This window comes from Physeter macrocephalus, chromosome 1, assembly GCF_002837175.3.
Source record: "Physeter macrocephalus isolate SW-GA chromosome 1, ASM283717v5, whole genome shotgun sequence".
NCBI classification, from domain to species: Eukaryota; Metazoa; Chordata; class Mammalia; order Artiodactyla; family Physeteridae; genus Physeter; species Physeter macrocephalus.
The window spans coordinates 64,658,109-64,672,229 of NC_041214.2; the positions used below are offsets into that span (position 1 = coordinate 64,658,109).

The following is a 14,121-nucleotide window of genomic DNA, read 5'->3' on the forward strand; positions in this document are numbered from 1 at the left end:
GGCTCAGCGGCCATGGCTCACGGGCCCAGCCGCTCCGCGGCATGTGGGATCTTCCCGGATCGGGGCGCGAACCCGTGTCCCCTGCATCGGCAGGCGGATTCTCAACCACTGCGCCACCAGGGAAGCCCAATGATGTATTCTTTATATTTGAATTTTTGTTTAAAAAACAAATGCCATTATTATTTAAGAAACACAACATTCTCCCATACTCACTCCTTACCAAACAAGAAGTGAATAGTATAATTCATGATTCATTAGAACAGAATATGAAAAGCTACATTGCATCCTGAGTATGTCATAGAATCACCTCCATAGCAAGACTATTAATAAGCCTACTATTAAAATGTTTTGTCTCACTTCAACAGAAAGTTTATCAAGAGATCACAATATATAGATTTAAGGAAATCTCATGCGACAGGCTCAGATTCTTCTATCTATACCAGGTCAGTTTTGACCGTATCAATTGTCAGGTCTTGAGTTGAATTATTCAGAAACCACCTTAAACTGTAATCACAAGCATGTCAAATAAAAACAGCAAAAGTCAAATCTCAGAATGAGTATGTCAGAACCGGCTAGCATCACATCTCAGGTCCAGATCTTTGCGTTTTTTTACTTTTCTCAGTTTATGCATGTTAGAGTCGGCACAAAAACCCTAAAGTAAATGATTACAAAAAACATTAGGATTAACGTTCACTCAAGAGGCCCTACAACAGGATAATCTACAATCATTTTTGCAGAGTTTCTGGAGGTGTGGCTCCAGGGTCCTGAACATCAGAATGAACCCACACACTTATTAGAAGTGCAGATTCCTGGACCCCAGCCAGACCTACTGAATCAAAATTTGAGAGGTTAGGCCTGGAAATCTACATTTTTAATCATTTCTCAAATATTTGTTTTGCATAGTAAACTCTGGGAACCTCTGCCAGGAGGGTGAACCCCAGAAAATTGATTTGCCTCATTGGTAAATTTCCAGCATGTGTCTTGCTTCTACAGACTATCAATAATTAATTTAACATAAAATCCACACCCCTACCATAAAAAACAGGGAGAGAATTCTGTTGATGACTTTTGTCCAAATATGCACATCTGAAGTAAGCAAACTGATATCTTATGGGAAATGCTGAAAAAACTGGGAATGAATATAAATAGAATTATCAAGGAAAACAGAGCTCAATTCTGGGCCACACACAGGTCACCATCTACTATGTACCAGATGGGGCATCCAGTGATGGCTAGACGGACTAGGTCCCTACCCTTATTTTTTCCTTATTATGCATTTAAATTGTTTAATATATACATAAACAAAGAAGCAAAATAATTTCGGAGAGTGGCAATGCCATGAAGACAAAAAAACAAGTTGACAGGGCTTCCCTGGTGGCGCAGTGGTTGAGAGTCCGCCTGCCGATGCAGGGGACACGGGTTCGTGCCCCGGTCCGGGAGGATCCCACATGCCGCGGAGTGGCTGGGCCCGTGAGCCATGGCCGCTGAGCCTGCGCGTCCGGAGCCTGCGCTCCGCAACGGGAGAGACCACAACAGTGAGAGGCCCGCGTACAGCAAAAAAAAACAAAACAAAAAAAAAAACAAGTTGACAGAGAAAGTCATTGGGAAGAGGAAGGCAGTGGCAGCGGCTGGCTCTATTAGATACAAGGATGAAAAGTGGTTTCCTTGAGCAGGTAACATTTGAGCTGGGACCTGAAGGAGAGAAAGCTAGTCATGAGAGGGTTGAGAGGCAAGTGCTCTAGACGGAAGAAACTATTACTAGAAAGACCCTGAGGTGAGAAAAAGGTTCGCATGAAATTATTATTGAAATTAAATCAGAAATCAGATAATACATACAAAATGTTTCATGACATAGAAAACTATTTTAAAGTATGAAGTATTATTTTTATTAATATGTTAGAATCGTTTCAGGGCAGAAGCCAGGATTATGAAGGACCTCAAGTCTAAGTCATACAAAGAATTAATTCAGCAACTGTGGCTACATTGCCTGGAGATGAGGAGACACAAATATGTGTTTGGGGGAAGAAGGGAGAAGTCTTCTTCAAATATCTGAAGGACTACGTTCTTATGGAAGAAGATTACATTTATTTTTTTAAATAGCTCCGAGGGAGTGAAACGAGCTTGAACTGGTAAACATTTTAGGAAGGGAGAATCTTGGCTCAACATGATAATGAACGTTCAAAGGGAATTGCAGGCAAATGGAATGACTGGGAGGTAATGAATCCCACACAAGTGGAGGTGATCAAGGATGGGCTGAACAGACGCTGGCAGAGGCATGATTGGGCTAGATGACCTATAAGGACCTTGGCAACCCTTTGAAAACACACACACCACACACACACACACACACACACACACACACACACACTCAGTCACAGTGTTCTCTCTCAACAAGTACTATAACCACCAATATGGCCTCTTTACTTCATACTTTACAACCTAGAGGAGGTTTTAAGAGAAACCTGAGAGATACTGAGGAATCCACCGTATTCCCAATTCACGTTGTCACCCCAGAATAAAGTACAACTCCATCTCTGCAATAACCAATATACAGTTCCAAAGGGCAAATTAAGAAACAGGATAGACTAACATTCATTTCTGAAATCTGTGGCTAAGATTTAATGGTGTTTTAGCAATAAACATTAAACAATTATTTGGACCTATTAAAATAATTACTCTATTTTAACAAAAATGTGTCTGGATTCCATTAGGTCCCAATAAGTGGCATGCCAATAAACAGCCAAAGCCTTTAGCAAACGGGTATGTGGCCTTTTGTTGGTTCATTTTTTTCATGGGAGCCATAGGCCCAAGAAGATGATTTCCTCATTAAAAACCCTGACAGAGCGTCTTTACTCTTCATTATTTACACAATCTGTCTAGTAAATAAAGCAAAAAAAAAGATACTGAACTGCCACTTGACCACCTGGGACCAAAATGATAAACAAATCTAACCTTCCAAGGAGAGACAGACCAAGCTATACTTGGGAGTAAGGCTAGAAGCAAATTTGAAAAGCTAAATGTTATTAATGACCTTTATATAAAATATGTTTCCACATCTAGATGTAAGTGGCTTATATGAAGATATAAAATACTCTCTTAATATCTACATATACTTTTTGTTTATTGAATTAAGTCTACTTCTTAAAAACTACTTGTAAATAAAATTATATTATGACTCTCTTAGGACAGCTTATTAAAAGAAACTTACAAGAATCCTTCCAGAAAAGAAAGGCTACATCTGTATAATTGTTCATAAAATTATACCTCATTTTATGAAATCCAGGAACAACAAAAGCCAGGGTTACAAAAAATTAAAATCAAAGATTTAATATTTAATGTAAAGAAAGTATTTATCACAGACTTTTTTGGTATAGAAATCTGTTCCTAGGGCTTTAAAATTTATATTTATGTTTACACTATTTTAGAAATATACCTATTCCATAAAAGTTAAATATAACCTATAATGTAGACAATCACTTCCTAAATTATTTCTCTTTAGGTTCACATGTATTTGAGTTCAGGTTTTGCAGTTTATTAAGCTTTAATCCTTCAGGGCTCAGAGTAACAGCAGGACTGGATTAGTGACCCAGAAAACCCAGGTGTCTCTGTTCTTGAGGGGGTGCCACCTAATATCATCTGGGTCATCTAGAAACCAAACCCTTAACTGGGCATGGAGGATTAATCATTCAGGTAAATCATTCCAAGTCCCCAAAACATTTATAGCAAACACTCTCACTTGACTAATGCACAGAAAAGCTGCTGTACCACAAAACAATACACAGGGCTGGTAAAAGAAACCAAGCCTCCTGTCTCAAAGTCCAATGCGATCACCATGGCCATCTTTGCAGTCTCCCCTCAGCTTGAGAGAGGCCAAATTTCTGTATCAACCTCTAAGAGAAGGGCACCCTTTAGAACAATAGTGTTAACAACGTGGTTGGTGAATTTCTTTCCTCTCTGAAGATCTGAGACCTCTTGCAACTTGTTTCCTTTTCTTTTTTTTTCAAGTAACAAGAAATTAGGGCTAATTTTGGATTTTCCAACATTCTCATCCTTAATGGAGAATCCTTATCTCTTTGTTATCCTCCCTTGCAAGAGTGTACAGTCCACCTCTTAGATTAGTGGACAAAGCTGTGAATCATCTCCCAGATGTGTATTCTACAGGTGGGAAGCACAGGACAATGGAATGGCACCATAAAACCAACAGCATTATACAGAGTTGCTTCTCCAAATTGACAGCGAATCAGAAGTAATTCTCTACCTAAATCAGGGCTTAATTCATAAGCTCACATTAATTCACAAGTTCAATCCAACTTCTCAAAATGCAATAGCACAATCTTCCAACCTGATTATCTTCACTGAAAGTATTTAAAAGCATTTGCTGAGACACCTTTCTTTCTTGTGTCAGACAGGATCAGTGTCAAGTGAACAGCTGGAGTAGACTACATTCTATCTAATTGCAGGGGGCTGACATTTTAGGAAATAATCATTTCTTGCAAGAGAGAAATTTTCCCCTGGAGTGGACACCAAAGGGTACCTCCTGGTAAATAAAGGCTTAAGTATTTATATATATATATATATATATACACATATATACATATATACACATATACACATATATACACATATATATGTATATATATATACACACATATACTTTTGACATTCTGTAGAATTGGAAATATTACAATCTGGATGACTTCTACAATAATTTTAATCAACTAAGAGAAGTTTAGGACTCAAAGAAGTAATTTTTAAAAAACAGAACAACAAGAGAGAATTTGTAGTGAAAATGCCATCCCATATCACTACCACTCAGGAAAGTGATGGATATTTCCCTTGAAATAATCATGCGGAAACAGTTGGTTTGTTTTGAAGGCATTTATTTCAATAGCTCATTCACTAAAACCCCCTGAGCTTTAGTCCAAAAAGTTAATTTCCATTTTCTTTTGATAATCAGGAGAATCAACCCACTTTTCTAAACAATCACTTTTTCAGATCATTTTCTGGGAGAAAATATGTTTTAAAAGCATGTTTGGAGTGAATTTGTAAGCAAAAATTTAGTAAAAGGGAAAGAAGAACTTTTCATTCCTCAGCTCAATCTCAGCTCAAGTTGAACTTTTAAGTATTTCCTATCTTGTAAGAGTCGGTGCTGCCATTAGGCCTTTCTTTGTGAGGTGGCCAGTTTTCTCCTAACAGTGTTCACTAAATTCATTTAACTCATGCCCTAGGCCAGTAACAAATCTACTTTTCCAGCTGTGATACTTTAATAGCTTAAATTTCTAAAGTAAATAGCATCCTTTGCACCTTTGAAAACCAGTTCTGGCAGTGATTAAAGTAAAGAAACGAAACATTTAAAGAGCTTCAGATATGCACCATCAGAATGCATGTGTCAGCTATAAGCTCTATAACATATAATGAAGGGAAATGCCCAAAACCCAGAATCCAGTTTAGGTAGTGGGACTACAGATACATTTAAAAAGATGGAGAGTCAATTAACAAGTATATTATTTCATTTTAAATCTGTTATGAGACATGTATGAGTGAGAACAGACAGCACTGCTATTCAGCATTCATGAACCGAAACCACACATAAGCCATGTTCAAGCTCAAGGAACTTACCTTATACACTTGTCCATATGTTCCATTGCCAACAAGTTCCACCAATTCAAAGATCCCTGCAGGGTCCTGAAAGAAAATAAACAATAAAAAGTCAAAACGATATTCTAGCCGTTGTCTTCATCAAAAGCAAATACGCATTTAAAATAAGCAAATAAATAACAACTTTAGCTTTGGGGCGGGCTCTCATATGTTAATATTAAAGAGCATTAAAATTTAATTCAGCTGCGGCTGTGAAATGAGTCAAAATCTATTTGTTTCTATTTTACATTTCTATAAGATGTGTTTAAATCAGACAAAAGGAAACAAGACTTGGCTGAAACAATTTTAAAAAAGAATTAATGCATTTCTCACTGTCAAGTGGAAATACACTTGTAGGTACATCAGGCTAAACTGAAAGGCTCATCATCCTGAAGGGGTTCTAATTTTGAAGATCCTTCTGTTTGACATTTCTGAGCTGCTCATCGTATTGAACTCTGGCAGTTCAGAAAGGAGTGCTCCTGTGTTGTGGGGCAATCTTCCCTGCAGAAGTCAACAGTTTCCAAGAGAAAATGGAATCAACCTAACTTCCTCTCTCAGAAAGTATTTCTCTGGATTCATCTCCCCTCTCGACAATGCTGCCTTCGCAAAATAAGCTTTTGCGGCTGGCCTCCAGTTCCTGCAGGACCTGGAGAGTCCCGGGCAGGATCTAGAATGCAAACGAAACTGGAGAACCATGCAAGTTCTTAGCACCAAACAGGTGTCTGCTAACCCTCAGAGTCAGCTGTGTTAGAGCGCTCAATAAATATCCAATAATCGTGGATATTATTACCAAATTACCATCCCCAAAAGTCGAAAAGAAAAATCAAAGCCTGTAAGAGTCAACTCAGAGACAGAAAGTGCCTTTGGCCTCCTCTGATTCCTAACTGGACAGAAATGATTTCTTTAAAGGCCTAGCTCACGAATCACAAACATACATGTCCACAGAGGCCAGGCAAGTAACGGAAAAGAGTGAGGGGGCCGCAGGGGCCTGTGACAAACTGAGGAAGTCGCGTCCCCTCTGGGGGGCAGGGGGGCCAACTGGAACCAATCGTTGTCATGTCAACCTATGAGCACAGTCTTGCCAGGTCTGAAGATTTTTTTGAAGAAAAACTGAACATTTTGTTTCATGTGAGATCTCGTTTGTAAATGTTAGGCACGAACTCGCTTAAAAAAAAACTCTGGGGGACAAATGAAAAAAACGTCAGCCTCTGGCCTAAAAAGCATTTCCCCTCTCCAGTCAACAGAGCACTGCCATATGGTGTGACAGTGACTGAGAAGCAGGTGGGGGAAAGCCTGGATTTTAGCTTCAGACAGGCTTGGGCTGATCCCCAGCTCTGCCTTGTCTGGCGGAGTGATCCCAGGTCTCCCCCCTGGGAGAGCGACTCAGTCTCCACGCAGATAAAACGGGGAGGACATCTACCCAGCAGAGCTCTGGGGAAGAGCAGGTGAGGGCCTAGCACCACACCTGCACGTAGTCAGCAAACCTAATATCTGACAGGAATCATTTTTAAGCTGAGGAATCCCACACCTCTAGTAGCATTTAAAGGGAGAGGGGCTGCTATTCACAGGGAAGGGGACAAATGAGTTGGAGGTGACAAGTTAGAGCTCTTTAAAGTGACAGTCTTCAGCAAATCAGGCCCAAGAATAGCCCTTTGTGATGTGTCTCCAAAGATCTCACATAGAAAACAAATTAAAAAAGAAAAAAATAAGACAAAACAGCAACAGCTGAAGCACTTAGTCACTCACAAAGACTGCAATTAGCATTATCCATTGTTATAAAGCCAGGAAGGTAAGAAACCCCACTCCAGACTCATGTCCCAACAGATGGAGAAGTCAAGAAGTTCCAGCTACGCCCCACCTGGTCAGGGAGGTGTGGACATCATCCCAGATGGAACCATGAGACAGGAGAACATGGGAAAAGGACCTAGAGCTCTGCAGACAGAGACCCCAGAGCTAAAAGTCACTGTCAAGGCCACCTGGGAGGTGCCTCAAGATGGGAAAGAAAAATCGTGTTTGTTAAACTACTAGGCCATTAGAGCAGCAGGTTTTATTACGAATGGAATTTGAAAGAAATGAGGAAAAGGGGGAGAAGTAGCCCACAAATGGTGGCAGCTGCTGTTTGTTTCTAAGCTGTGCTTCCCAGTAGTTTGTTTGCACAGTGGTGTTTCTGCAACAAATTTCAAGGGAGGTCCTACATTTGCTTGAACTATCTCAGTTGTGTGTTGTTTTCTTTTTTTTAAATATTTATTTATCTTTGGCTGCATTGGGTTTCGTTGCTGCACGCGGGCTTTCTCTAGTTGCAGTGAGCGGGGGCTACTCTTCCTTGCAGTGCACGGGCTTCTCATTGCGGTGGCTTCAGTAGTTGTGGCACACGGGCTCAGCAGTTGTGGCTCGCGGGCTCTAGAGCACAGGCTCAGTAGTTGTGGTGCACGGGCTTAGTTGCCCCGCGGCATGTGGGATCTTCCCGGACCAGGGCTCGAACCCGTGTCCCCTGCACTGGCAGGCAGATTCTTAACCACTGTGCCACCAGGGAAGCCCCTCAATTGTGTTTTCAACATTCATTTTTCTTGACTAAAAAAAAAATATGAACAAAAGAAAGGAGATGTAGGATGGTGAGTACTAGCTGCCGTAAGGAGCCCGGGAAGCCTAAGGAGGGTGGCAGAAGAGGGAGGAGCAGAAACAAGGTGCAGAGCAGGACCCAATTCTACACCCAGGGGTCACCGCACCTCACAGACCTCTCCTCAGGGCTGGGGTGTAATGGGCAGGTCTCAATATGAGCCAGGCAGCTGACTCCTAGGTTCCTTCCTCTCCTCAAATAATCCATTCATGGGCATATTGGTCCAGCCAGTCGGAGCCAAGAAGGCTCAATGCCAAGACTTTCATTCCAGCTGCTGGGAGAGAGGCTCTTCCCACTGGACACATCAACGGACTCAGAAGCAAAAGTCAGAGGGACTACAGAGTTGGATTGGCATCCGCCTTGGGTAAGCAACCAAACTGGAAACAGTCGTCAAATTAGGGCGGCTCCCCAGGAAACAGACTCTGAGAATCACCGAGATTTACACAGAGGGTTAACTGGGACGTGCCTCATAATCAAGGCCAGTGGGGAGTGACTGAAGAAGGCCTGGACTGAGCGGATGAAGGAAGTCAATGCAATGCAGTGGAACAAAGACTTCCTCTGCTCCCACAGGAGCTCTGGAGTTAGGATGACACTTCAGAATTACCCTACTTTGAGGCATGGGGGCCTCTGTACCCTACCTCCATTGACTAGTCATTGCATGCAGGCTGTTCCCCCATCCCCGTCCCAGAGGTTATGATCTTGGGTGAAGGAACACTCTTCAGCCGAGGACGATTCCCAGGTGAGAACCATCGCTAGCCGCCTACACTCCCAGCAGGTGGCCAATGGGCACCTCAGCAGTGGACAGGGAATCTGGGTGACACACCATGGCATCCACTACAAGCATCGTGGCTAGAAATGAGGACCCACTTGGAACTGGAAGAGAAGTCTCCAAGCATCTACCTTCTACAGTATGCAGACAGTAATAAGACAAAACGGCACAATTAGAGTCATGGTGTTTGCAAGGAGGGAAGAGAAGTCTCCAAGCATCTACCTTCTACAGTATACTGATAGTAATAAGACAAAACGGCACAATTAGAGTCATGGTGTTTGCAAGGAGGGGGCTCTCTGAGACCCAAGAAAGCACAAGGCAGAGCTATTGTTCAGGGACACTTGAACTTAGCACTGACTCTAAGCTTCCATATTCCCTCTCCCCCAATCCAAGTACCTGGACAGCTGGATGTTTGTGAATATTCCCTTACACAAATGCATATAAATGTCAGAGACTTTCTTGGGGAATACTGATATAGCTTGAATGTTGTAAGCATTCAGCTGTGTTCTCCATTCTTGCAGGACTCTAAAGTAATTTCTCCTGGCTCACCCGTGACCTCGATCTCTTGTTTGTAACGGTCTCTTCTCAGTCTGTCCTGGTTGTTCCCTCTGAGGCACTGACACTGCTGGGCATCGCCACTCTTGGTGAAATCCACCCCCTCCTTTCTCTTCCGTCATCCGGTCTCTCAGAGAGATTTTTCTTTCTTCTGCCCATACCTTAAAGGTTGGCTGACCCCAAGGTTCCATGCTCCTGTTGTTCACTAAGTGCTAAGGATTTTATCTCCAGAAGTACACCATATCCATCTACTCCACCCTGTTCATACAACAGCCCTCACCATCTCTTGCTGGGACTGTTTATTTCAATTAATTCTCTCCTCCTTTCAACCTATCCTTCACAGCAATCTTTCTAAAATAGACATTTCTAAACACAACACACCACGCTTTAAAATCCTACACAAGGTGGTTCAAATTGAAAGTCAAGGTCCTGTCATTCTTAGGCCCAGCTTTCATTCCCAGCTTCGTGTTCCATCATTTTGTGCTACATCCAACCACTTCAAACCTCACTTCCCTGACACATCACACTTAGCCATGTCTCTCTGCCTCGGTTCATACCGTCTGCCTGCCACGATTATTCCTTCTACTATTCTCTACGAGGCAAAGCCCATCCTTGAAGGTCCAGTGTGACACCTCCTCTGTGAAGCCTGTCTCAAATTAGTGCCCCCGCCTCTCTGCCCCCATAGCACGTTGTGCATGGCTCCATGATAACCGCTCTCACACAGTGAGGTCCCCTCTTCCATTTCTCTCTCTCGATGAATTACAAGTGGCCTGAGAGCAAGCACTGGAGCATATTTATCTTAGTGTTTCCAGCACTTAGCATGGTGTCCAACACACAACTGCTAGACATAACTATTTACTCAATAAGGTTGATGTCCCACAATGCTCCACAATATAAGTAGAGGAAGTCGCAAAAAATGGGATCAGAAAGTAGAGCCAAAGGTCTGACAAGCTTACATCATTTCTTTTTCCATCTAGACATAGCTGTCCCAGCCACTACCCCTTCTGCACCCCCGTGACCCGGCTCCCAACTGCACAAAACTGTCACATGCATAAGCTCCTATGGTCTTCCCAGCTCTAAAGAAAATGCATAAGGGCCATTGTTGTAAGCTGTGCCTCAGGTAAGTGGAGAAGACAGGCTGTCAGGATGCTGCCACGAGCAATGCAACAAGGAGAAGACGCTGTGCCTAATGATCATGTTACAAAGACAGGAAGGGTAAGAGAAAAGAATCATCTTAATCCTCCCTCTCATGTTTGCTTAGAGGCTCCTAAAGGCAGGAAGGGCAGCATGGAAGAAGGTTACATACACCAAGGAGAAATGAGCAAATCATTGACATTTACCAAAGTCAGGAATCCCTGTTGGCTACACATGCCTTTATTCAGATCTTAACCTTTGCTGGGAGGCTGAAAAGAAAATTTAATTCTAAGGTAGAGCAGGTTACATTATTTCATAATGAAATATAACGACATATCAAAAGACATGCTGTTCCATGAAAGAAAATGTAACTTTTCAGCAAGTTACTGACGGAGGCAAATTTGATTAGTCATAATAATAAAAATCACAATAATCACTACCATTTCATGAGCACTTATGTGCTAGGTACTATTCTAAGCACTTTCCATGGATAGGTTATTTAATTATCACAACTCTATCAAGTGCTTGCTGTCCTTGTCTTTGTTTTACAGAGGAGGAAATGGAGGTTCAGAGAAAGTAAGCACTAAGTCGAGGTCACACCAACAAGGGTGGCTGAGCCAGGATGGGTCAGACTGCAAACCCCAGGCCCTTAACCAACTCACCACCCCATCAGCTTCACAGAATCAGAATTCCCGGCCCTTGATTTTCCACTTGCTAGCTCTCCAGCCCTGGGCAAGTTTCAAAACTGCCCTGAGTCTCAGTTTCTCCATCTCTAAAAAGGGAACAATAGTATGTCCCAGGCAGGGTTACTGTGAAGACTGTGAAAGTGTGTAGACTAGCTCAGGGCCTGATACTTAATAGGACTTCAATGAATATTAACCTGTTTCCTTCCTTTTCTTTTTCCCTTTGGAAAAAGAATTCATTTAATACACAAGGAATATGCTGCAGAAAAATTCAGGGTGTGTTTCAAATATTTTCAACTCATAAAGCCAGTAAAAGAACACCGATTGTTTATTAACCAAGATCGCCACATGCTTAACAAACAGAGTCAGATATTTATGGACAAACAAGTGTCTCTTTAGAAATCAGCGAGACATTTGGAAAGACGCATTAACTTTTCGGGGCTCCTGGGATGCTGGAATAAATTCTCTCGTCTATCAGCTGATGAACTTCAGGTGGCATTGGCAGGCTCAAGTCTGACTTCTCAGCAGGGTAGAGTGATTTAAGATCTAGAAGTTAATATTCCCAGTCACTGAGTTATACTTTAATTCTTCAAGGTCCCCTGAATGACACTGGATTTATCAGAATACTAAATAACATCTCTGGACTAAATCCCAAAGATTGGAAAAGCCAAACCTAAATATATAACCAGGATGACTACTTCCTTAGCATCATAAAAGATGATACATATTCTTCCCAGACATTTCCCCCTTCTCTGAAAATGAAATCAAGAGAGAAATTGGGGCTTCCCTGGTGGCGCAGTGGTTGAGAATCTGCCTGCTAATGCAGGGGACACGGGTTCGAGCCCTGGTCTGGGAAGGTCCCACATGCCACGGAGCAACTAGGCCCGTGAGCCACAACTACTGAGCCTGCGCGTCTGGAGCCTGTGCTCCGCAACAAGAGAGGCCGCGATAGTGAGAGGCCCGCACACCACGATGAAGGGTGGCCCCCGCTTGCCACAACTAGAGAAAGCCCTCGCACAGAAACAAAGACTCAACACAGCAAAAATTAATTAATTAATTAATAAACTCCTACCCCCAACATCTTCTTTTAAAAAAAAAAAGAGAGAGAGAAATTGGGAGCTTGTACAGATTCTAGACAACCCTTCTCCCAAACTCCTCTTCTTCAAGACATGGCCATTCTGTGCCAGATCTTTCACTTGAGGTCACCAGTTCTGTGTCAGGGTGAAATAAACCCTCGCAGAATATGGACGGCTGATACGGCTCTCAGAATGACTGCCTACCCGCAGATTCCCTACTGACATCTGCTAAAAGACTGTGCTTACTCCAAACTCACGGGCCTTAAAAAGACCAAAATGTTATTTCTCTTAGAACCATATTTAGCAGCTGATTTGTTCGGTTTCAGCCCTAACTGACAAGCATATGCTTACAAAAGCAAAACAGGACAAAGAAAACAGGAACAGTAAGAGAACTCTCCATATTTAACTTGAGCCTTCAGGCTTTTCAACACCATCGTTATTCCAAAGTAAGTAGAGCACTGGGAACCATCGTGCTGACTCAACACAGCACCCCCAATTCTAGTCCGTGCTGCACTCACAGCCAGGCCAGGTCCCTCGAATCATTTTTCACTGAACTTCCCTCCTAACGTGAGGGTCTGAGGAGCAAAAGGTCTTGCCTTGCACAATGGGGTTTATTCGGTCCCTGGGCGCCACCAGCACCCTCCCACGCACCTACTGTCTGGGGTGGAAGCAGGCGGTACACTGGCCCTGCCTCCTGGTGCTTCCAGTCTGATGAAGGAATAGACATAAGCACATAACTACACGTACACAGTCATTAAATTACAATGACAAGCGACATGCAGGAAGAATAAAAGGTGGTCCAAGAGCATATTCCTGGGAGATCTACGAAACAGCCCAGATTTCTCTTCATTAACATGCTGCCCAAGCCATGCCTCTCACATGGGACAGATAATTCAAGTAAAAAATACATACAAAAATAACATAAAGCTAAAACACTGGTTGCTGAATTTTCTCACTTGATCATCTATATAAATTAAGCTCTGCAGAGCTATCTCAGAGGATTGGTGCAAAAATGTGAGGTTTCAAGTCGGGATTCTGCTCCTTGCTAGTGTTTTTTGACCCCTCATATTCTGATTTCCCCATCTGTAAAATGGGAGAGTCCCGCTTGGCCTGCGGTCTTTACAAGGCTGTATCCCACACAAGCTGGGCACCTCCCCAATGCCACAGGTCCTTGGTTGTCCTCTGGGAAGGGCGGTGCTAAGTGCAGGCTGACTCCAGGATGCCCAACGCCCCTTACGGCTGTGCTTAGCTAGATAGTACTGGCGTCCTTTTACCAGTACTAACTCTGGCAGGTTCTGGACATGGTCCCAGCCAAACCTCAAGGGACACGGCCCTCAATGCTGGTAGCTGCTAGCGCTGGGGTCAGGGGGACCGGAGCCTCACCACTTCCTGTTCGGGTCCCAGTTCCACCTGCTATATTCATACTCAGCAGCCAGTGGCAGTAGACCAGCTTCCCCGTGCCGTCACTGCTCACCTGCCCCACTCGGGATGCTGCATCTCCCGCCTGTCCTCAAGAAGCAGCCTCTAGGGCTTCCCTGGTGGTGCAGTGGTTGCGAGTCCGCCTGCCGAAGCAGGGGACACGGGTTCGCGCCCCGGTCCGGGAAGATCCCACGTGCCCCGGAGCGGCTGGGCCCGTGAGCCGTGGCCGCT

General features: G+C 43.2%; 1 protein-coding gene across 1 annotated transcript in view; it reads right to left on the reverse strand.

The window, feature by feature from the left end:
• Nucleotides 1–14,121, reverse strand: part of TNIK (TRAF2 and NCK interacting kinase) — a 438,436-nt gene that overhangs the window by 339,346 nt on the left and 84,969 nt on the right. The window contains exon 2 of the mRNA XM_024124209.3: nucleotides 5,620–5,685. Within this exon, the coding sequence (XP_023979977.1) occupies nucleotides 5,620–5,685 (66 nt within the window). The remainder of the gene's footprint in view (nucleotides 1–5,619; nucleotides 5,686–14,121) is intronic.